Genomic DNA, 26585 nt, shown 5'->3' on the forward strand with positions numbered 1-26585 from the left:
CCTAAGAAGTGACAATAGAAATAAGCAACCCATTCATATTTTTGGAGAAACAAAATGGAATCCCATTTCTTATTAATGTAAGTGTGGCAGCTATCAATTTCCAGGAATGAACCCTAAAATTCCCACAAGTGAAGAGTAGAGAGCATGGCAAAAACTTGGGTAATAAAAGTTTTAAAAATATGCACTTTCAATTTAATTGCACTAACTCAAGATCTTTTATATAGCTTGAATAATTATGTTGGTGAAAATACAAGAGGATTAAATTGTTGGAGCTTTTAGAAAAGCTCTGATGCTGTTCAGTCGCCAAGTCGTGTTTGATTCTCTGCAACTCCATGAACTACAGCAAGCCATGTAGTGTCCTTCATGGAGTATCCCTGTCCTTCACTATCTCCTGGAGTTTGCTCGAACTCATGTCCATTGAGTCAATGATGCCATCCAACCATCTTATCCTCTGTCACTCCTTTCTCCTCTTGCCCTCAATCTTTCCCAGCATCAGGGTCTTTTCCGGTGAATCGGCTCTGCACGTCAAGTGGCCCAAGTATTGAAGCTTCAATGTCAGCATCAGTCCTTCCAATGAATATTCAGGGTTAATATCCTTTAGGATGGACTGGTTGGATCTCCTTGCAGTCCAAGGGACCCTCAAGAGTCTTCTCCAAAACCACAGTTCGAAAGCATCAATTCTTCCACACTCAGCCTTCTCTATATGGAATAGAGAAGTTTTTGTGTACCAACAAGCAGGAAAAATAGTCTTCCTAGGTGGCACAAGAGAGGGAAGAGACACGGGTTTGATCCCTGAGTCAGGAAAGTCCCCTGCAGAGGGAAACAGCAACCCACTCCAGTGTTCTTGCCTGGGAAATCCCAAGCACAGAGGAGCCTGGCAGGCGTGTGCTCTCTTCATGGGGTTGCTGCTGCTGCTGCGTCGCTTCAGTCGTGTCTGACTCTGTGCGGTTGCAAACAGTCAAACAAGACTGAGCACACAGTAAGCAGAAAAAAAAATTTAAAAGCCATAACTTTACCCCTTTATAATGTATGGGAAATACAGCTGCTAACCAATATGGGTTATAATCTGAGAAAGCAATAATTTTAATAATTCATTTCCTTGACTTTCAGAGAGGTCTTCTATGATGTTTTTCCAATCAATGCATAGAGTATCTTCAATTTTCTGATTTTCTTAATGGAAAATATTATTTATGTAGTGGGGATTTTATACAATTTGCTAAAAATCTTAACACATTAGGAGCTCTTGGGCCCAACTCTTCAACAAAGACAATCAGCGTGTTTTAATCACGTGTTCTATTAAAATACTGCTTGTAATTCAACTGTCCTTGAAAGAAGCCATATTGATGTGCAAGGTTTGTTAATAGTTTTATGAAGAGTGTATGAAGCCAAATGATAGTAATTTACACTGATGTCTCTCTGGGTTGAAATTTTTGTCTTATATAGGTCAGCCTTTTCAGCCTTTAATCAATTATGCTTGTACAATACACATTACCCTATAACAACCGCTGTTTCCCTTATATTCATTGATGTAACTAGTTATTTCCCAAATAACTATATTATTCTTTCTTAAAAATAAAATGGTTGAGTCTTAAAGCTATCATATTATTAATAACTTGATATTTCCTGATGCCTATGAAGACCTAGCCAATATAAGCATTCAATTGATCATGGCACATATCACTGAATGTTCATTTCTGTTGGCTTCATACCCTAGATCTGAATGTACTTAAAAGCTTCCTACCAATAATCATTATGTTAACCGAAGTTATTAGACGTGCACCTAATACATTATGCTTCCAACTCAAGATTTAAGAACATATGTCAATAATCTTGGGGCTTCCCTTGTGGCTCAGACTGTAAAGAATCCTCCTGCAATGCGGCCTCTCTCCAGTGGACTATCATTTGTGAATTCATCTGAAACCGTATTAAATCATCTGTAAAATCTCCACAATAAAAGCACTGACCCTAAATTAAAGGAGTGTCATGTGGAGTAAGTCTTTGTGTATTTTCTCATCCAATTCAACCTAGAGATTTTATTCTTGTCCTACCATGTTTCAGGTACTACTGTCTAATATAACCGTGCAACATTCTTGAAAGGTGTTACCCGTTTACTCATTCAGCTAATGCTATGGCTAAAATGTAAACTATTTTGTCAAAGCCAAAATTTTAATCTAGTTTTCCTAATGATTTCTTCCTAGAATTTGTATTTCCAGAATGGAGCTTTCTATTTTGTTTATCCTCCTTATTTAAATTAAGTATCAAAACCTTAAAATCTAAGTTCTCATACAAGACCTATAAATTTCTTTATATTATATTAAACATTATAATGAATTTAATTTGATAGTTTCATACCTCTGAAATTTTCTTGCCCTTTATTTGGCTACAAAATTTACTAAAACTTTGAAATCCCTGACTTAAAATCTGATTTTTTACCTTGATACACTTGGAAATTATGCCACAAACTTTGTTCAAAGAAAAATGGATTTTAGAGTCTTTTTTTTTTAAAGAATCTTATACTGTTTCTTGGACATTAAACAATACTCTGACAGAACAACATTTTGATGACTTGAATACAAATGAATCAGAAACATACGGGTTGAATTTTCCTTGACATATAAGTGGGTTTGAGTAGAAAGGAAAAAGTCATTGGCAAAATTTACCCTGAGTATTGCCAAACCTAAAACGTCTGAAAACATAGGGTTTTTAAAAAGACATTCTAATGGTCCCAAAAATACTATCTTTGTTTTCCATCTTTAAATTATTCTATAAACCCAAATTTGAAAAAAAAAAAAAAAGAATTAATTTACTTGGACGGTTTAAACTATATAAAGCATCAAACAATGGAAAATTATAGTGTTTGCCGAGAAAACTCAAGTGTTAAAATCTAGAGTAAATTGCTCTCTGGATAATAAACTCTGTGTACATACACTTTTGTCTGTGTGTTTGCATGTATGTGTGAGTGTGTGCATGTTTATATATGTAAAGGATCGTAATTACTGCAGATTTACTAGCAATTTTAATAAAGATCTAACAAGGCACGTAATTAATGTATCTTTATACATCAGGGAACTGAAAATCTTAAATTTTAAGATAGATCTAAACCTAATCATTTCCTGCTTAAAAAAAAAAACAAAAAAGACAGAGTAACTATTTTACCAGGTTATTGACTACTATGAGAGAGTGTTCGAGAATTCTGAAACTAATTTAGCACAATTGGTACAACCACTTGGATGGAATTTCTAAATTTTGCTGTTAAGAAGTAGCAGTGTTTCTTTTCCATTTGCTTGCTCATAAGTTTGCTTTCTTTAGCTGAAACAGACATATGGAACTCAGAGAATTTTCTATTCTGCCTGAAAAAAATCAATAGAATATCCTTAAACTCTCCTGCCAAATCCATGGCAGTTCATTTATCAAATTACTAAAAAGAATATTTTACAAACTGACATACTTTCCACATGTCCTCTGAGGAATCATGATGTTACTTTTGATTTCAACAGTCTTTTGATTTCCAAAATATATTTCGGCTTCTTAGCTGTTTTTTCTTTGTGAGAGCAGGGTAAACAAAATTTAACAATCCGTATCAGTGATTTCCTCCCCACTTTAAGATTGAAGCAGTTTTAACTACTGTACTGTGGTTTGTGGTATAAAGTTCTCCTGTGTTAAACCAAAATTGTTTGGTTAATAATCAACCCAAATTTATAGTTTGGAATTTCTTCTTAAGAGTAACATGTTCATATACGTAAAATAGATAAACACCAAGGTCCTATTATATGGCACAGGGAACTATATTCAATATCATGTAATAAATCAAAATGGAAAAGAAAATGAACAAGTATATTTATATAACTGAAACAATTTACTGCACACCAGAAACAAACACATTGTAAATCCACTATACTTCAACTTAAAAAAAAAAAAAAAAGAATAACATGTTCAAGGACAGGTGGTCTGCAAGAATCTTTTACTTCACAAATTCATTCAGTGATCATTCAGAACATGTTTTTAATACCTACAACCTGCACGGTACCAAATACCAAGGATGCCACTGTGAGCCAGAAATACACATCTATGATCTCATGAAACAGATATTCAAATATGCAATCATGCAAGTGTTACTCTGATTGATTAAAGCAGCAAGTCTAGTTCTTCAATGACTTGTGGTCAAGCTACAAGAATATATACATAAATGTCATGGCTTGTCCATAACTGATCTCCCAGTCCCTTTCATAAAATAACAGCACTCGCAACCGTAGAAATACATGAAAGCTCTTCTAGCCTAGTCTGGACTTCGGGTTTTTCTGAAGGATACCATGCCATTTTGCCATTCTATGGATTTACTCCCACTGTTTCTTCATCCAAGAACTAACTCACTCCTCCTTCCTTACACCAGCTCCACTCCCTCCTCATCTTCATATCTTGAAATCTTAGCCAAGTGACGGAGCCCAAAAAGTCACCTGGGCCGTGGTGCTTTTGGCTCCATTTGGACTTAACCACCTCTCTCACATTTTCCTGTAGTGTCTTGATTGTATTACTATTTTTCGGATTTAAGGCACTTTATTCCTTCTAAAGTAACTACAAATGTCTATCTCCCAGTTCATAGTCTCCTTAACACTTTGCCTTTATTTATTTTTACTTTTTGGCTGTGTCACACAGCGTGTGGGATCTTAGTTCCCCAAGTAGGGATCAAACCCTTGGCCCCTGCATTGGAAGTCTGTAGTTTTAACCACAGGACTGCCAGGAAGTTCCCAACACTTTGTCTTGCCTGGATAGGCACTAGAAGATTTTGTGCCGAACAAATCAATAAATGAATAATGGTCAACAAAAGAATTTGAAAGCTGGCTTTCCTGAGCTTCATTTTTTACGATTTCCAACTACTTTGCTGAGAAGTAAACATGTTCAGAATCCATTATTGCAAATAAAAGATGTCTGTCTAATCCGTTTGAAGCAATATTCCAATAGAACATTGAGAACATCAGCAGTGATGAAGGAGCAGTAATAAGTTGGGGCATCTGGTTATCTATGTTTACAGAAGCATGCCACAAGCCTAGTTTCCATGAGGTTGTAGTTAATAAAACTAAGGTGACCCCAGAGGGTCACTTGCTTTCCCAGAGCCATATATGCTCTAATGCCGGTTAAAATCTGTTAAGTGTTTAAAATTTAAGTATCGCTTAAATACAAAAGGCCAGGTTGCCAGCATATTTAATCCTTTTAACATTTTTGTATCAGACAATACTAAAAAATCAAAGAAAAGCAACATAATGCTGTCTATCTCAAGCCTAACTTTTAAATAAAGAATTTGGAAACCTTTGAAAGAAGTTAAATGTGAGTTTATTTTAGGCCCCAAAAAAGACCCATAAATAATATGAGTCATTTAAAGTAAAATTACTCCTAAAATATAAGAGAAATCAATCAAAGGAAAAGGATAAACAAAATATAAAGTAGTTCTCAAAGGAAAGGATGAATTGGAAGCAAGAAAGAACTAAACAGTTTAGAGTGTAAAGGAAAGAAAACCAACATAGAAGAAGTAGAAAAAAAAATAGAGAAATTTCAGAATTTTCTAGCTGGGAGGGAAGGGTGAGGAAGTTAAAAAGAAACAGGGGTCATATTTCACAGATCTCCTGAGTTTTGTTTAGTTAGACATTTCAGCATATCTCCAAGGAAAAGACTGAGGGAAGCACATACCACTAATTTAATTTTTCTTTGGACCGCATACCAGGGAAGAGACTCCTGGCTCAGCCCCTCCGGGTACATTTCCCTGTCACATTTCTGACCATAAATGTAGAGTAGTTGAACACTGTAAAAATTTAAGGGAGATTATTTAGATGTATGCCTTTCTGTCTACATTTACAATGATTGAACTCTGAAAATCTTCAATGATAGTCTCAAAGCCATTATGGAAAATATCTTATAATTCAAAATATCTTAATTGCTTATGAGAATTTAAAACATCAATATTGTAATTAAAATCTATGGAAAAGTCTGGATTGGGAGCAGATGTCTCAAACTTGTCTGTAACACTTTCAATAAGAGCCTTCCTTTTCTAGCTCAAGATCTGAGGCACGTGAAACCTTCAGTAGACAAACTCTGGAATATGTTTGATTTGTGTCTGTCAACCTCACTCCACATACACAATCTTTGGGGTAACAGCACTGGGCATGGTCTGATTCTCAGGCTACAAATCTGGTTGCAGGTAAAACAATGTTTCCATGAAGTCCAATTGCATCAGTAATGATCCTCCTTGAAAAAGACCCAGGGCAGACCTAACTTTTACTTAACTCAGCAGTTTATTAAGCAAGGCTTTAGTGTAATATAGAAAGGAGAAGGATTCTAGGGCTGATGTTTCTATTGCTGGATCCTGCAAAAAGCTAAAGATAGTAAACTAAAATAGGGCACATTCTCTAATAAATCATCACTTTTATTTTTTTTAATTTTTTTATTATTATTGTTTTTACTTTACAATATTGTATTGATTTTGCCGTACATCAACATGCATCATGTGTACACCCGTGGCGGATGCATGTTGATGAAATCATCACTTTTAAAACCACACTCTGCAGCCATGATCCTACTATTTTCGGGTGTTGAGCAAAAGCATAAGTTAGGCCCACTTGGTAGACTTCTGAATATTTTGAAAGCACTGATCAAGGAAACAAATCATTAAAGGATGTTTTATCCTCCTGTGGTAACAAATATAATTTTAAATGACCTGGAAGTCTAGATTTGAATTTAAAACTTTGGACTCTGAGTGATCAAAGGTGAACAAAGCCTTGCACTCCCTGACCTCTTGATCAAACAGGCCAAAATCCTTCTCATCATAGGCTTTGTGAACACTCTTTTGTTTGCCCAAAATGCCTGCCCTCCAATTTCTTTGCCAATCACATTTTCCTGAACGTTATCATTGCAGCTAGAATTTTCTCACTGTTTGACACTCAGCGTGTAGCGACACGGACTCAATGATATTACGTGCGGACTACTTATGCCTCATTTAGCTGCAAGCCTCAGGAAGCCACCTCTGCACTTGTTCACCATTTTATCTCCAGCATTAAGCCAAGCACATAGCACATCCTTATTCAATGAGTACTTCTGAGCATAAAAATACCTTCTGAAGCTTCTCAGCAAAGATTTCCTATAGACCTGTGTACTAAGAATACCACCTGCCGTATCAGTAAACAAAGGTCGTTGCAGCATCAAGCCATCCCATTACAGACGCCCCAATCAGCCCCGAGGGAACTCAGGGTGGAAACAGGATGCCTCCCTATCAAACTGTCAGCCGCCACAGCCACCCAATCCCCGCAGCAGTGCACCGGAGGAGACTCCGGATGAGAAAGTACAGGATACTGGCCCCCAATAGCTGAGGTGCATATCAGAGGGATGATTTCAGTGAGCCCAGACCCTTGCATCTTCCCATACATAGAAAAGCCCTAAATTCACTAACTTGAGATGTCTTGCTTTCTTTAATTAACAGTAATCCCTTGATATTCCAACTACCTGGCCTTTGTTGTAAAAAAATCTCTGTATATCCTGGCTCCCCCCTTACCTCTTTAGAGCAGTCCCTTAGTCATGCAAGGATGAGATGGTTGGATGGCATCACTGATTCAATGGACATGAGTTTGAGTAAACTCCGGGAGTTGGTGATAGACAGGGAGGCCTGGCATGCTGCAGTCCATGGGGTCACGAAGAGTCGGACACAACTGAGTGACTGAACTGAACTGAACTTAGTCATATAAGAGGCTGCATCCTAGGCCTAAGTCCTCAGTTTTGTCCACCAAGTAAAACAACTCTCAACTTTTAGGTTGCTCTTTTCTTTTTTTAAAGTCAACAAATCTCTCCCAGAAGTGATCCTGGAGCTGTTGTCTTTTGATCAAATATTACAGTATGTTAAGATCTAACTCAGTAACATCTTCTGCATATTCGTGAGTCTTTTGTTCCATCCTCACCCTCCTCTGTGTTATGGTAGGTCATTTGTCTGTTTCCCTATCGCCTGCTTTGATATATATTTCTTTTTTAAGTCAAGTTTTGAGACATTCTTTGACTATGGTAATATTTATTCTTCTTTAGAGTACAGTTCTATACGTTTTTACAAATTACATAGCTGTGTAACCACCACGACAGTTAAGACATGGATCCACAGCACCTCACACATCACTTTCTTTCAGTATTGCTATATTACAGTTGTGCTGTTTATTTACATACAGGCCTTCAACACAAGAATAAAAACCCCAAGACCAAGAAGAGGGCTTAAGTTGTCTTTACCTCCCACAGCCATTGCAGAGCCTGACAATAAATGCATGTTGTTTACAAATCAATTAACTAATCAATATATTGCTCTGTCTTATAGACTGCACCACTTTGCACATTGTGTGTATAAAAAATACATTGGTTAAATCCCACAAAAAGCTGTAACTCTCAATGGGTACAAACCAGTACCACAAAATGTACAAAATTCAGTGCTTACCATCTCCTGTTTCTGCACAAAGTTGTAAGCCCAAATTGTTCTGTGGATTAATCACCCAATGATTGCTGGTCACAGTGATATCAAAGACAAGCCAACCCACATCAAGAGCTTGGGTTTTCCTTGTGTCTAACAAGAATAGATCTGCGTCCCTAAGGAGAAAGAAAACAACAACAAAAACAGTTACAGGTTTGAGTGAAAATCATCATTCCCTACACTTAAGTGAAAGCTCTACAAAACCACTCTTAAAATGACAGGAGTTGATTAAGGAGCAAGGGGAACAAATGACTCAAGTGATGACTAATAAGATACAGGACGTTTTATTGCTAGAATCCCAACCCAAATCTGGTGCAGATTAGGAATATCTGAAAGTAATTTCCATTTTCCTGCTCTTCACTGTCAAGTTTCCTTTACAAACTGGCTTAGTGGTCTTGATTTAGTCCCTGATAATCAGTATTTCCCCTAACCACTACCTGTAAGGAACAGGACACTGGCAAGTTCATGAGCAACTGTTGAACTGAATAGAGAGGAAGCGACAGCAGCTGCTCCAGTCTGAGTGGCTGTGGATTCTCCATGGAGGTGGAGGGCAGGCAGTCTGTGATGCAAGCCTTTCAGAGATCATTTTCTCTTTTAGAGATCATTTTCCTTTAGTTTCCACTTTATTACACTTTTTCCCATTTTTATTTCATTTTATGTTTTTGTTATATAATTATTTTATGGATACCAGGCCAAAAGAAGGTCACCAAATACATCATTGGATTAAGGGAGAAGTCCTATAGATTGGGGATTCCCTGGTAGCTACGTTGCTAAAGAATCTGCCTGCAATGCAGGAGAGCCGGGTTTGATTCCTGGGTCAGGAAGACATGCTGGAGAAGGGATAGGCTACCCACTCCAGAGTTCTTGGGTTTCCTTGGTGGCTCAGCTGGTTAAGAATCTACCTGTAATGCTGGAGACCTGGGTTTGACCTCTGGGTTGGGAAGATCCTCTGGAGAAGGGAAAAGCTATCCACTCCAGTATTCTTGCCAGGAGAAGTCCATGGACTGTATAGTCCATGGGGTCACAAAGAGTCAGACATGACTGAGCAACTTTCACTTTTCCCATGGATTGAGCTATGGATCTACCCTGACTTGCTTTAACATCATCTGTGTGCACAAGTTCCCTGAGGGCAGTAACAGCTATGAATATAAACTTGTATGTTTTAGAATGATCTCCATGGTGTTACTGTTACTAATATTTATCAATCTTAACTTTAGTATTAACTTTACAAATGTATGAGTATCTGTATAATGAATTATTTTATTATTTCCTTTCTATAGGCAGCCTCTGAGGCAAATGCTACATATTTTTGACATTTAATCTTTTTCTAAATTTATTTTATCAAAATATAGTTGATTTACAGTGTTCTTTTAATTTCTGCTATACAGAAACAAGATGCAGATCTTGCTATATGCAAGAGAATATAGCAAGATCTTGCTATTAAGCAGGATCTTGTTGTTCATCCATCCTCTATATATCAATAGTTTACATCTGCTAATCCCAAATTCCTACTCCATCCCTCTGCCATTCCCCCTCATTCTTGGCAATCACAAATCTGTGCTCTATCTGACATTTAGTCTTTACAATAGATCTCTTATATTGATGAAATTGAGGCTCAGGGAGTTTGGTGGTAAAAACAAAGGAAATCCATCAAAGTAGAACAGAAATATACTATTATGCATTGATGATGGTGCTGAATTTGGCAGCATGTCATTCATGAGGAAGATCAGAGCTATGTCATAATAAGTTATGCTCTATTGTTCTATTGTATTTTCCATCAATCTGTATCTTAGAAGTCACTTCAAAGATGGCTTACAAAATTTAAACAATTAATTTTGAGTAAAATCATGTACATTTATTATTTCCTTAGGAAAAAAGTCATCAGTGATCATTAAAAAGTGAACCGTAAAAGAAGAATCTCAGTCAATATTTTAGAGGCTATAGCTCCATTTCTTTACTTAAACTTGATTTAAACCATCCTTCCATTAACCTAGAGAAGTTAAAATAAATGTATTAATGATGCAATCAATTAAATTGACCAGCTACCATACACCCAAAAATGCAGCTTTCATTCTCCTTCACAATTTTCTTACCAAGGAAGGGTTACAGACACTTTTTCACATCCAATACAGGACTCAGTTTGAGTTACTGCAGATATACAACAAGCATATAATACAATGAAATGAAAAGATTAATTTTTTCCCAGTTGAAGTTTAAGGATCTATCATATTCACACTGTGGTTGAACAAAAGTAAAATTCTCCCTGCCTCTCGTAACTTGAAAAATATACCAAATAAACAAATCTAAGAAAAACTGATTATCTTTAAAATTTTGATATATTTTAAAACTATCTTTGAGACTGTTATCTTGGAATTAATTTAATCACATTGCTAACTTCCTAAGAGAAGGATCCACCTTGCAGTTTTGAAACTACTCAAGTGCTATCCTGATTTTATTTGAAATGTGGTAAAGGTGTTCTGAAAGAGATGGGAAAGCAGACCACCTGACCTGCCTCTTGAGAAAACTATATGCAGGTCAGGAAGCAACAGTTAGAACTGGACATGGAACAACAGACTGGTTCCAAATAGGAAAAGGAGTACGTCAAGGCTGCATATTGTCACCCTGCTTATTTAACTTCTATGCAGAGTACATCATGAGAAACGCTGGGCTGGAAGAAGCACAAGATGGAATCAAGATTGCCGGGAGAAATATCAATAACCTCAGATATGCAGATGACACCACCCTTATGGCAGAAAGTGAAGAGTAACTAAAAAGCCTCTTGATGAAAGTAAAAGAGGAGAGTGAAAAAGTTGGCTTAAAGCTCAACATTCAGAAAACGAAGATCATGGCATCTGGTCCCATCACTTCATGGGAAATAGGGAAACAGTGGAAACAGTGTCAGACTGTATTATTTGTGGGCTCCAAAATCACTGCAGATGGTGACTGCAGCCATGAAATTAAAAGATGCTTACTCCTTGGAAGGAAAGTTATGATGAAACTAGACAGCATATTCAAAAGCAGAGACATTACTTTGCCAACAAAGGTCTGTCTAGTCAAGGCTATGGTTTTTCCAGTGGTTATGTATGGATGTGAGAGTTGGACTGTGAAGAAAGCTGAGTGCTGAAGAATTGATGCTTTTGAACTGTGGTGTTGGAGAAGACTCTTGAGAGTCCCTTGGACTGCAAGGAGATCCAACCAGTCCATCCTAAAAGAGATCAGTCCTGGGTGTTCATTGGAAGGACTGATTCTGAAGCTGAAACTCCAGTACTTTGGCCACCTCATGCAAAGAGTTGACTCATTGGAAAAGACCCTGATGCTGGGAAGGTTTGGTGGCAGGAGCAAAAGGGGACGACAGAGGATGGGATGGCTGGATGGCATCACCAACTCAATGGACATGAGTCTGAGTGAACTCCGGGAGTTGGTGATGGACAGGGAGGCCTGGCGTGCTGTGATTCATAGGGTCGCAAAGAGTCAGACACGACTGAGCGACTAAACTGAACTGAACTGAAAGGTGTTCTAATAAACCCTGCAAAGCATTACCAATCCTTGGCATGATATAAATAAACATTTGAATAACAAAACAGGTCACAGAGGTAAGTTCTGAGAGCAATTTCAGCTAGTTAACAAATATCTTTAGGTGAAAGTGAAGTGAAAGTCAAAGTCGCTCAGTTGTGTCCAACTCTTTGCGACCCCATGGACTCTACAGTCTGTGGAATTCTCCAGGCCAGAATACTGGAGTGGGTAGCCTTACCCTTCTCCAGGGGATCTTCCTAACCCAGGGATCGAACCCAGGTCTCCCGCATTGCAGGTGGATTCTTTACCAGTTAAGTCATCCAGGAAGCTTTACCTTTAGGTAGTTATTTATTATTCTTAAATCGTGCTACTTTTTCAGAAAAAAGAATTCCCAAACTATTAACATTCAAATCTCAAAACTTAAGCAAGTCTATTAGGAAAATAGTTTCAGTTTTAAAAATACTTAGAAGACGCATCAGCCAACAGATCCAAGCAAAGCCTAAATACTTGAATTTCTGTGATGCAAATCGCAAGGCACTGGAAGGAAACCTAGGCAAACAGTATGATTTGAAAAATCTATATATTTCTAGCTCACCTCTGAAAAGTTATAAACGTTCAGTTACCTTCATAAGCTTCATGGTTTCCTATTCTTGAGTAAAGCTATTTTATCTTTGACCCTTAACTTCTACTTTTAAATTTCTCCTCTTTCTTTTTGCATAAAGAACTCTTCTGCATTAACTATAGACAAGAGAATATGCTTTAGGAGAATCAAGTCTATTTTTAACAAGCACAATGTTAATAATTACATAATTTTCAGTCATGCACCAACTCTCATAATAGCATCTTAAAAATAAATTCTATCCATTCTATAGAAATCTAGATGTGATTTCTTTAGAAGTATAAAATTACTCCACTAAAGAACAGTACTTAACTCCCTGGAAATAGCAGAATATTTTGAATTGTCTCTTTAAAGACTACTTTAAAATTACCTCTTTAAAGAATATTTGAGTTATCTCTTTAAAGACTGTTTCCAAGTAATGTGACATTCAGAGGTACTAGAGGCTAGAACTTCAACATATGGATGGGGGAAAGAGACGAGCACAGTTTAACCCATAATACTATTTTTGAAAAAAACTTTAAAAGGCAGGAATAATCCTAGATGTGAGCATTCATTTTATTGACATTATAGCAATTATCAACACTGAAATGCTTTAAAAAACAAGGAAGTCAATTTACATTGACCAAAATAACTCATAATGACTAAAATTTGTATTTTTATTTTTCAGGTAAAATTTGAACCTTTGTATTGAGTATGATATAGATTTGCATACAAATTCCTCATAAAGCTAAATTAAGCTATCATGCAGGTGTTAAATATAGAGTCACAGAGAACAGATATAGGATTAGCAGCAAAGATAGATATATTAGATATGAAATATATAGATAAATGTAATTACTCACAGGTGAAAAATAATATGTACATGTGTAGATACAGTTAGAGTTCACTACAAACACATGAGCATATTTTACTTCATTCATGACCAGAGGTTTAAACATGTCTATTCATGGGAAATTGGTGGACTTGTATGTACTGCTTTAGAAGAATACACTTTATTTTACTGACAGAGGAAAGGTTCTTGTACATGTGCCTTGGGAGTCTTGAAATACCAAAAGGGTAGGAACTTCAACTAAGGACTGAGCAGCAGGAGCCAAATTCAGTAAAAGTTGATTTACCATCATCCTAAAGCCACACATCTGCAAATAGTCTTACATATCTAAGACTATGACATTGAGCTTCCCAGGTGGTGCTAATGGTAAAGAATCCAACTACCAATACAGGAGACACAGGAGACATGGGTTTGATTGTTGTCAGGAAGATCCCTTGGAGTAGGATATGGTCACTCACTCTAGTATTCTTGCTTAGAAAACTTCATGGACAAGAGGAGCTGGGAGGCTACAGTCCATGGGGTCGCAAAGAGTTGGATAGGACTGAGTATGCATGCACATCTAAGACTATGACATTAGAAGAGCTAAAACAATTTTTATCATCTTTATATAAATATCAATGTATTATAATGAAGTAAATAAGGATTTAGGGAGCAGACAGAGCTTGAACAATTAAGGAATTCCTCAGCCTCAGTTTCCCCATGCATAAAAAGAGTATGATAATCCCTGCCTTAAAAGAGTGTGTGCAGACCAAATGTAATATAATCTGGATCTCTGTTTGGAAGAGAGGAAAATTATAGTTGAATCTTTTGCCACAAGAGGAAAAAATGAAATTGAAAACATCAAAAGGAAGTAAAGTTATTTATATAATCAACAATAAAATGGTGAAAGAGAAGTAGTCTTCATATTGTTACAGTTTCAAACATATGTACGCATGTATATGTGTGTGTGTGTGTGTGTGTGTGTATATATATATATATGCGGCTAAGTCGCTTCAGTTGTGTCCGACTCTGTGCAACCCCATAGATGGCAACCTACCAGGCTCCCCTGTCCCCGGGATTCTCCAGGCAAGAACACTGGAGTGGGTTGCCATTTCCTTCTCCAATGCATGGAAGTGAAAAGTGAAAGTGAAGTCGCTCAGTCGTGTCCGACCCTCAGCGACCCCATGGACTGCAGCCTTCCAGGCTCCTCCATCCATGGGATTTTCCAGGCAAGAGTACTGGAGTGGGGTGCCATTGCCTTCTCCGATATATATACATACACACACACAAATATGTATATATAGAGAGAAAGAGAGAGTAACAGAGAGAAGATGAAGAAGAAGCAGTTATCCAGGAGCATAAACATTCTACTGTCTAACCAAAAAGCTCTAAATCTGGTCAAGAAAAGTTTTGGGAAACTGTCTGGAAGATACAGAGATAAATTTCCAGGCAAAAGTTGAAATACTCTATTTCCATGAGGCAAGAACCTTAAAGAGCACAGTGATAGCTCCACTTTTCCCAAACTTTCTCCATTATAACTTTTTCAACTCTTTTCATCTCCTTTGTCTCTGAATAGCTTACCATGGCTAGTAGAAATGGAATGATTACCACCTAAGAAGAAAGCATACATCTTTTTCTGGGTATCCGACTGTAAATACACACCATCTGAGGAATGTGACATGCGGTTCAAGCATGGGACAAATTAACAATGGATGCAAATGTTATTCTCTGGAGTTTATAATGTCGACAGTTTCTATCATGAGCAACTTTAAAAGTGTTAGAATTTGACTTTGGTATTTTCAGACGGTAATTGTTTTTTCTCCCCAAACAAATAAGAAATAATAAGCTTCTGTAAATCTCACAGAACACCCATTTTCAGATTATCTAATTCAATGCTGTGTTTACACTGAAAAGGAATAGATACAAACTGGTAAAATAGTAATATAACATGGACTCGAATGGCAAAAATGGAAAACAAGCTGAATTCCCATTATGAAAATTCAACCACTTTTCTCTTTGCAGATTTTTTTAAATTGCCAAGATAATGATAATATTAGTAGGATTCCTGGCACTACACCATTTCATATTTTTCCCTTGCAGAGAGATCTATGCATGGGCTACTGAATACACACACACATGCACAGCATGAGAGAGTCCCTCACTCAACAAGAAACAAAGAAGTGAGAGTATTACATACACAAACGAACTACTTTTAACTTCCCTAATGAATGAATGATATACCCCATTCAAGTTCCTAAGAATTCTTCTATGCTATGACTCTTATGACCCCAATGGATATGAAACAGTCAAGGAAAAAAATGAGTTTTTAGGGCATGAATTATTCCCATTTTTAGCTTTATAACGTAAATCTATAGCTAGAGCAGCATTTCTCGACCTCAGCATTATGGACAATTTTGACCAGATCGTTCTCTGTTGGGTGGGGGTACCCTGTTTATGGCAGAAGTTTCAGCAGCATCTTTTGTTACCCCAGCGTTACTACCCGTTGGATGTCAGTAGGCCTCCACCCTCGCCAACAGTGAAACCCAAAAATGCCTCCAGACACCACTAAATGTCTCCTGGGGGTGAATCCTCTCAGTGGAGAACTGGAGCTAGAGCTTGATCTCTGCAAGTGCAGGAACGCAAGTCATGCTTGGGTGCTGTCCTGTATTCTCAGAGCCAAGGGCACCGCCCATCTGAGTGTTATTTCCACCGCTCTCAAGAGCCCATGAAATCCCCCGCGTGTTACTGTCAGTGTGCATCCTGAAGTACGTCCAGAGAAGAGTCACAAATCCTAGAGAAGCCAGAGGGGGAGATGATGTCAATGTGAAACTGACTGTGGATTGGAATGATGACAGCTCAACTAAATATATCCAAGTAGGGGAGGTGGCGAATGACAGCCAGCAGGCCGGCTTAAAATGTGTTTGCAATGGGGCACAGACATTTATATTCACAGTAGAACATTAGGAAGGGGTTGAATTCTACACAGCACATTTTCTTTCAAAGAAAATGTGTATATACTTGTGAAAAACATTAACTCAAGGAAAGCACTTAGCACAGTGCTAGACGCACGGTGAGTACCCCCTAAGTGGACACGTGCTGACTGCTTTGCTTAGTAGTAGGACTAGTGGCATTGTTCTTACCATTTAATTATTCAATTCTTTATGTACTTAGACAGGTCAATGCTTAGGAATATTTCTCTTAGGATCTCTTTCACATCTCTCCCAACCACCACCCCACTCCCTTTCATTATAGAAGTTTCTCCTACACTACTGATGGCAATATAAGTTGGTAAAGCATGGGGGTTTCTCAAAAAGCTAAAAATAGATTTACTATATGATCCAGAAATCCCACTCCTGGGGATATATCCAGGAAAAAGCTAAAGTTCAAAATGATGCATGTGCCCGTACGTTCACAGCAGCATTATTCACAATAGCCAACACATGGAAACCATCTACACGTCCATGGATAAGGGAATGGATAAAGATGTGGTACCTAGATACAATGGGATACGACTCAACCGTAAACAAAACCGTGCCACTAGCAGCAACGTGGATGATCTAGTGAATATCATACGAAGTGAAGTAAGCCAGAAAGAGAATGACAAATCCACACGGTATCAATTATGTGCAGAATCTGAAATATGACACAGATCAACATATCTATGAAACAGAAATAGACTCAGTCATAGAGAACAGATTTGTGGTCGCCAAGGTTGAGGAGACTCTGTGGGGAGGGAAGGAGTGGAGTTTGGGATTAGCAGATGCAAACTATTATATATAGGATGGATAAACAACAAGGTCCTCCAGTCTAGCACAGAGAACTGTATTTAACATCCCATGATAAACCATAATGAAAGAGGATATGGAAAATTATATATATATATACACTCACACATAACTGAGTCACTTTACTGCACAGTAGAAATTCACACTACCTTGTAAATCAGCTATACTTCAATAAAGAGTCAGAAAAATATACTTAGACATTAAAAAAGTTCTTACTCATTTTCAAAGGCCCAACTCAGGGGTAAATGCCTCCCAGTGGCTTTCCCCAAGGTTCTTCACCCTCCAACATGAATTAATTACCCTCATTTGTATTTCCACAACGCTTAGTACATACTTACATCATACTGCTTAGCGCGTTGTTTTACAGTTATTAAAGCCTGTGTGTGGCAAGCCCACCTCACCCCCAGCCTCAGGCTATGAACTGTGGGAATCTTACTTACTAGGCTTGTGTGCCCTGCGCTGGCCCTGTGCAAGGTGCTCAGCAAAAGCCCGGTCAACTCAGATGTATTATCTGGAAAATTCAATCATGTGGAAACCTCATTTCCCAATAATGCCAGATATATGAGGTGTGACTGAAAAGTGATGCTTTCTATACAGAATATGAGGCTGTCTGCCTCACACGAAAAGATTAAATAAGTGAAATGATGCAAAGCATGTTACATTTTTACCAAGAAAAATAAAGATTTGGATAAATATCAGAACACTCTTTTAAATGGCACACATTTAAATAAGAGTATGAATAAATGAAGGAGGTGGGAGATGATAGGAATAAAATATATAATTTTAAGTGTTTTGGATCTTACTAAGATAAATAAGTGTGAAAAGAGATGACATCATGTGTCTGTCTCTTTCATATTTGATTACATAACACTATCAAAGTATTTATAGAGTAGAGGGTTAATAGATCAGACAGTGTCTTGAACATAAAATATATCTATAAAGCATAAACCTAAATTACTACAAGGACCCCCACCCTGACACTCCTAGACGATACCTTAGGGGAAGTAAGCTTTAAATTTGCGAAATTATATATATGCACACACATACATGGGCTTCCCAGGTGGCGCTATTGGTAAAGAACTTGCCTGCCAATGCAAGAGTCATAAGAGATGTGGGTTTGATTCTTGGAGGGAAGATTCCTTGGAGAAGGGCATGGCAACCCATCCCAGTATTCTTGCCTGGAGAATTCCATGGATAGAGGAGCTTGGCGGGCTAAAATCTATAGGGTCACAGAGTCAGTCTGACCGAAGCAACTTCGCACACAGACACCTACATACACACACACACACACACACGTGCACAATTGCAATATGAAATGCACTGCCTTAAAGAGTACAGCCTGCATTGACTTTTCAGTTCTTTCTTGCTGCTAAGTCACTTCAGTCGTGTCCGACTCTGTGCGACCCCATAGACGGCAGCCCACCAGGCTCCCCCGTCCCTGGGATTCTCCAGGCAAGAACACTGGAGTGGGTTGCCATTTCCTTCTCCAGTGCATGAAAGTGAAAAGTGAAAAAAAAGACGCTCAGTCGTGTCCGACTCTTCGCAACCCCATGGACTGTGGCCCACCAGGCTCCTCCATCCATGGGATTTTCCAGGCAAGAGTACTGGAGTGGGTTGCCATTGCCTTCTAGAGTTACACTATTACAATCATTGATCATATATCGAACTATACATTTGATCAACTGCTTCAAGTCTAGTCATCATTTCCGTTGAAGGCTCAGTCATATACTTGGTAATACAAGAAATAATAATCTTGTGAAACAAGCAAAATGCAAATGGTATAGTTAATAACATTAGTGGAATTAAAAGTAAATGTTTTAGCCATGAGCCTCCCTCACTAGTGTTTTTTAAAGATTGTCAAGACTAGGGAATGGGTCACTTAGAGCAGAAATCTGATTTTTCATGTTGTTCAAATGTGTTGCATTAAAGGATTTATCAGGTACAAAAATACAGCATTTAGTTTGAATTATATGCCTCTTGATGAAAGTGAAAGAGGAGAGTGAAAAAGTTGGCTTAAAGCTCAACATTCAGAAAACTAAGATCAAGGCATCTGGTCCCATCACTTCATGGCAAATAGATGGGATAACAGTGGAAACAGTGTCAGACTTTATTTTTTGGGTCTTCAAAATGACTGCAGATGGTGACTGCAGCCATGAAATTAAAAGATGCTTACTCCTTGGGAGGAAAGTTATGACCAACCTAGATAGCGTACTCAGAAGCAGAGACATTACTTTGCCAACAAAGGTCCGTCTAGTCAAGGCTATGGTTTTTCCAGTGGCCATGTATGGACGTGAGAGTTGGACTGTGAAGAAAACTGAGCGCCGAAGAATTGATGCTTTTGAACTGTGGTGTTGGAGAAGATTCTTGAGAGTCCCTTGGACTGCAAGGAGACCCAACCAGTCCATTCTAAAGGAGATCAGCCCTGGGATTTCTTTGGAAGGAATGATGCTAAAGCTGAAACTCCAGTACTTTGACCACCTCATGCGAAGAGTTGACTCATTGGAAAAAGCTCTGATGCTGCGAGGGATTGGGGGCAGGAGGAGAAGGGGACGACAGAGGATGAGATGGCTGGATGGCATCATCGACTCGATGGATGTGAGTTTGAGTGAACTCCAGGAGTTGGTGATGGACAGGGAGGCCTGGCATGCTGTGATTCATGGGGTCGCAAAGAGTCAGACACAACTGAGCAACTGAACTGAACTGAACTGAATAACACAGATGATGCTGTAAGGTGTCAAGGGTCTTGCAGTTGTGTAGCACTGCCTTTCTCATCATAGAGATCTCAGAATTCAATAGGCTGATAGCCCGGTTACTATCATTTAAGGCTTATTGTCAAGGCTTAGATATAGTCAATTACATCCTCCAACCCCATTGAAGGCACACACACACACACACACAAGCTGCTAAATGGTCATACCAGTATAATACAGATCTTTGACCCATTGGGATCATACCAATGGTAGACTGGTTGTGGTTACCTGTAATTTGTTAATATGTACGACCTTAAATTCATGGGAATCCCAGACTACACCTTTGTATCATCCCTGTAGATGTCAAGGCCATAATTTAGTGCCACAAATCCACTGAGTTCTATACCAATCACTCTCTCTAAGGGTAATAACAGGCATAGTTCATAAAGCACCCAGCCTTGTCTCATAATTACTAGATTGATCATTTTTAGTATTATTTAACCGTTCCCAACATAGAGGAGCCTTTAAACTTAAATGACCATAGCCTGGTGTTAACCATATAGATCCTCCCCCATAATTGTAGGAGTTTTCCTTTTAATAGATGAGAAGTTAATTTTTTTCTTAGTTGAATTCAAAACACTATTACATCTTATACTATATATGAGACAGAAGCCTACAAGGACCTACTGCATAGCACAAGGAAAGTGCTACAGTTAATATATTTTAATAACCTGTAATAGATGAGAATGTAGAAGAAGATGTTGGGCTTCTCTGGTGGCTCAGATGTAAGAATATGCCTGCCAAATAGGAGATACAGGTTGATCCCCAGGTTGAAAGAATCCCCTGGAGAAGGAAATGGCAATCCACTCCAGTATTCTTAGCTGGGAAATTCCATGGACAGAGAGGACCCTGGCAGGCGATAGTCTGTGGGATCACAAAAGAGTCAGACACGACTTAGCAACTAAACAACAACACATATGTATGTATAAATGTATGACTGAATCACTTGGCAGTTCACTTGAAACTAACACAACATTATAAATCAACTGTATTTAAATAAAAAAAAAATTTTTTTTAAACACTAAAGGAGTACATCAAGGCTATATATCGTCACCTTGCTTATTTAACTTATATGCTGGGTACATCATGAGAAATGCCAGGCTGGATGAAGCACAAGCTGGAATCAAGATTGCTGGGAGAAATATAAATTAACCTCAGATACGCAGAGGACACCACCCTTACTGCAGAAAGAGAAGAGGAACTAAAGAGCCTTTTGATGAAACTGAAAGAGAAAAGTGAAAATCTGGCTTAAAACTCAACATTTGGAAAACTAAGATTATGGCATTCAGTCCCATCACTTCAGGGCAAATAGATGGGGAACAGTGACAGACTTTATTTTCTTGGGCTCCAAAATCACGAAGATGGTGACTACAGCCACAAAATTAACAGACCCTTGCTCCTTGGAAGTATAGTTATGACCAACCTAGACAGCATATAAAAAGCAGAGACATTGTTTTGCCAACAAAATTTCATATAGTCAAAGCTATGGTTTTTCCAGTAGTCATGTATAGGTGTGAGAGTTGGACTATAAAGAAAGCTGAGTGCTGAAGAATTGGTGCTTTTGAACTGTGGTGTTGGAGAAGACTCTTGAGTGTCCCTTGGACTGCAAGGAGATCCAACCAGTCCAGACTAAAGGAAATCAGTCCTGAATATTCAATGGAAGGACTGATGCTGTAGCTGAAACTCCAATACTTTGGTCACCTGATTCAAAGAGCTGACTCATTGGAAAAGACCCTTATGCTGGGAAATATTGAAGGCAGGGGGAGAAGACAGAGAATGAGATGATTGGATGGTATCACCGACTCGATGGACATAAGTTTGAGCAAGCTCCGGGAGTTGGTGATGGACAGGGGAGCCTGGCGTGCTATAATCCATGGGATCGCAAAGAATTGGACACAACTGAGCAAATGAACAGCAACAACGAAGTACATACATAAAACCCACATGCTTGACAACAGAAGTTTTAAGAGGTGACCAAGACTTGAAAGTGTCTGAAAGTACTAGTTTCTTTTCCCATCTCCATTTCAGTTCTTAAGTTGAGAAATATATGAAGCCACAAATAATTAATACTCCAGAACTAATAACAGCAATTCAGTATTAAAATTAGTTTTTCAAATTGAAATTCTTTGCATTTTAACTGTGATCACCTGATAAATAAAGTATTTTAAATCCATTCTTCTCACTTTCAGAGAATTACAGACAAGGTTTTTAATTGTCAAGAACATTTTCCATAAAAAATGGAAAGAAATAAATTATCTGTGTTCCTCCTAAGCCTCTCGTAGCCTAAGAAAAATAAGAGAAACTTTTTTTTTTTTTTTAATCCTGATGTTTTGTTCAGTTTAGTTTAGCTCTTTGCCTTTGTCTGCCTGGAAATGTTGAATTACTATTTTGTAAAGAAACATGTAAACCTGTTTCATTATCTTCTTTCACTCAACAATGCTTATGCTTGCTTCTGATTATAAAAATAATTTTTACTATAAAAATTTAGAAAGTACAGAAAGGGGACTGAATTAAAATTTAAAGTTACCACCAAGCTGTTCATGAAAGCTTGCTGCTTCCTTTGTTTTGCACATGAATTTATTTTAACTAATATATGTATAATGTATAAATAAAATTTGTTTCATACTTTTATTTAATTAACATTACAGCCTAAGCACTTTCCAGTGTTACTATTAAATAAAATATCTTTAAAACATAATTTCTTTTTTAAAAAAATAAATAAAATAAAACACAATTTCTACTTGCTGTATAAAGTGTAGCATTTCAGTATTTCAGAAAACAAAGTACAACTTTTTCTCTTCTCTTTAAAACTGAAATATTCTCAACTTATGCAATGGTAAACAATGATACTGTGATAAACATTTATATGTGAATCTTTGTCTAATTTTCTATATCTCCGATATTTCTGTAAAATAAATTCATCGATAAGCAGTCTCTCATCCGCTTTGACTGTATTTTAGAGGAAAATTAGATTATTTATTTAAAACTTGGGTTTTCAGGAACAAGCTCACAAATAGCTTCAACTGCTCATAAGCTGGATGGTGTTCATTTCATTATTAGACTTAAGGATGTACCATTACCCTTAGTATGAATCAAAGATCAGGTAATTTTTTAAACAAAGTCAACTATCATCATTTTGCTTACTTTATCATGACATGCTGCTGCTGCGGCTACTGCTAAGCTGCTTCATTCGTGTCCGACTCTGTGCAACCCCACAGACAGCAGCCCACCAGGCTCCCTCATCCCTGGGATTCTCCAGGCAAGAACACTGGAGTGGGTTGCCATTTCCTTCTCCAATGCGTGAAAGTGAAAAGTGAAAGGGAAGTCACTCAGTCGTGTCCGACTCTTAGCCCATCGGGCTCCTCCATCCATGGGATTTTCCAGGCAAGAGTACTGGAGTGGGGTGCCACTGCCTTCTCCGTTATCTTGACATATAAGGAGCTGTATACAAAGGGTAACAAAAAGCAGGTGGTTACTATAATAACAGTAGCTACCATTTTCTATTATTTATCTTGACATAAAAGGTAGCTACTGTTATTATAGTAACCACATACTTTTTGTTACCCTTTGTATACAACTCCCTAAATCCTAATAAAATAGATGCTCCTAGAAAGCTGTTGATATATTTATTAAGTATCAACTCTGGTCTTAGCACTGTAATAAGCACTAGTCCTTCCCACAACATCTGAAATATGTTTATTGTTCTCAAATGGTTATTTTTGCTTAGATTTATAAACTGAAACTTCAAGATGTACTTTCTCCATATGGGAATTCTGAAGACTGTGCTGTTATTACTATGCACTACCATCATCTACAATGACTTTGAAATCCTATATAGAAACGTGAAATACACTACCAAGTGTATGTGCCCTTTCTTTTTTTTTTTTTCCTTCCTCTCTATTTTTTTTTTTTTTTTAAACTTTATTTTATTTTTAAACTTTAAATAATTGTATTAGTTTTGCCAAATATCAAAATGAATCCACCACAGGTATACATGTGTTCCCCATCCTGAAACCTCCTCCCTCCTCCCTCCCCATACCATCCCTCTGGGTCGTCCCAGTGCACTAGCCCCAAGCATCCAGTATAGTGTATCGAACCTGGACTGGCAACTCGTTTCTTACATGATATTTTACATGTTTCAATGTCATTCTCCCAAATCTTCCCACCCTCTCCCTCTCCCACAGAGTCCATAAGACTGTTCTATACATCAGTGTCTCTTTTGCTGTCTCGTACACCGGGTTATTGCTACCATCTTTCTAAATTCCATATATATGCGTTAGTATACTGTATTTATGTTTTTCCTTCTGGCTTACTTCACTTTGTATAATAGACTCCAGTTTCATCCACCTCATTAGAACTGATTCAAATGTATTCTTTTGAATGGCTGAGTAATACTCCATTGTGTATATGTACCACAGCTTTCTTATCCATTCATCTGCTGATGGACATCTAGGTTGCTTCCATGTCCTGGCTATTATAAACAGTGCTGCGATGAATATTGGGGTACACGTGTCTCTTTCCCTTCTGGTTTCCTCAGTGTGTATGCCCAGCAGTGGGATTGCTGGATCATAAGGCAGTTCTATTTCCAGTTTTTTAAGGAATCTCCACACTGTTCTCCATAGTGGCTGTACTAGTTTGCATTCCCACCAACAGTGTAAGAGGGTTCCCTTTTCTCCACACCCTCTCCAGCATTTATTATTTGTAGACTTTTGGATCGCAGCCATTCTGACTGGTGTGAAATGGTACCTCATAGTGGTTTTGATTTGCATTTCTCTGATAATGAGTGATGTTGAGCATCTTTTCATGTGTTTGTTAGCCATCTGTATGTCTTCTTTGGAGAAATGTCTATTTAGTTCTTTGGCCCATTTTTTGATTGGGTCATTTATTTTTCTGGAGTTGAGCTGTAGGAGTTGCTTGTATATTTTTGAGATTAGTTGTTTGTCAGTTGCTTCATTTGCTATTATTTTCTCCCATTCTGAAGGCTGCCTTTTCACCTTGCTAATAGTTTCCTTTGATGTGCAGAAGCTTTTAAGGTTAATTAGGTCCCATTTCTTTATTTTTGCTTTTATTTCCAATATTCTGGGAGGTGGGTCATAGAGGATCCTGCTGTGATGTATGTCAGAGAGTGTTTTGCCTATGTTCTCCTCTAGGAGTTTTATAGTTTCTGGTCTTACGTTTAGATCTTTAATCCATTTTGAGTTTATTTTTGTGTATGGTGTTAGAAAGTGGTCTAGTTTCATTCTTTTACAAGTGGTTGACCAGATTTCCCAGAAATAGAAAATCTTAACAGACCCATCACAAGCATGGAAATTGAAACTGTAATCAAAAATCTTCCAGCAAACAAAAGCCCCGGTCCAGATGGCTTCACAGCTGAATTCTACCAAAAATTTAGAGAAGAGCTGACACCTATCCTGCTCAAACTCTTCCAAAAAATTGCAGAGGAAGGTAAACTTCCAAACTCATTCTATGAGGCCACCATCACCCTAATACCAAAACCTGACAAAGATCCCACAAAAAAAAAAACTACAGGCCAATATCACTGATGAACATAGATGCAAAAATCCTTAACAAAATTCTAGCAATCAGAATCCAACAACACATTAAAAAGATCATACACCATGACCAAGTGGGCTTTATCCCAGGGATGCAAGGATTCTTCAATATCCGCAAATCAATCAATGTAATACACCACATTAACAAATTGAAAAATAAAAACCATATGATTATCTCAATAGATGCAGAGAAAGCCTTTGACAAAATTCAACATCCATTTATGATAAAAACTGTCCAGAAAGCAGGAATAGAAGGAACATACCTCAACATAATAAAAGCTATATATGACAAACAAACAGCAAACAGTATCCTCAGTGGTGAAAAATTGAAAGCATTTCCTCTAAAGTCAGGAACAAGATGAGGGTGCCCACTTTCACCATTACTATTCAACATAGTTTTGGAAGTTTTGGCCACAGCAATCAGAGCAGAAAAAGAAATAAAAGGAATCCAAATTGGAAAAGAAGAAGTAAAACTCTCTCTATTTGCAGATGACATGATCCTCTACATAGAAAACCCTAAAGATTCCACCAGAAAATTACTAGAAATAATCAATGACTATAGTAAAGTTGCAGGATATAAAATCAACACACAGAAATCCCTTGCATTCCTATACACTAATAATGAGAAAACAGAGAGAGAAATTAAGGAAACAATTCCATTCACCATTGCAACGGAAAGAATAAAATACTTAGGAATATATCTACCTAAAGAAACTAAAGACCTATATATAGAAAACTATAAAACACTGGTGAAAGAAATCAAAGAGGACACTAATAGATGGAGAAATATACCATGTTCTTGGATTGGAAGAATCAATATAGTGAAAATGAGTATACTACCCAAAGCAATTTATAGATTCAACGCAATCCCTATCAAGCTACCAACAGTATTCTTCACAGAGCTAGAACAAATAATTTCACAATTTGTATGGGAAAACAAAAAACCTCGAATAGCCAAAGCGATCTTGAGAAAGAAGAATGGAACTGGAGGAATCAACCTACCTGACTTCAGGCTCTACTACAAAGCCACAGTTATCAAGACAGTATGGTACTGGCACAAAGACAGAAAT

General features: G+C 37.7%; 1 protein-coding gene across 1 annotated transcript in view; it reads right to left on the minus strand.

Moving 5' to 3' along the window:
- BMP5 (bone morphogenetic protein 5) overlaps positions 1 to 26585 on the minus strand; it is a 143860-nt gene that overhangs the window by 38405 nt on the left and 78870 nt on the right. The window contains exon 3 of the mRNA XM_005902648.3: positions 8456 to 8604. Coding sequence (XP_005902710.1) covers positions 8456 to 8604 — 149 coding nt within the window. The remainder of the gene's footprint in view (positions 1 to 8455; positions 8605 to 26585) is intronic.

This window comes from Bos mutus, chromosome 23, assembly GCF_027580195.1.
Source record: "Bos mutus isolate GX-2022 chromosome 23, NWIPB_WYAK_1.1, whole genome shotgun sequence".
NCBI classification, from domain to species: domain Eukaryota; kingdom Metazoa; phylum Chordata; class Mammalia; order Artiodactyla; family Bovidae; genus Bos; species Bos mutus.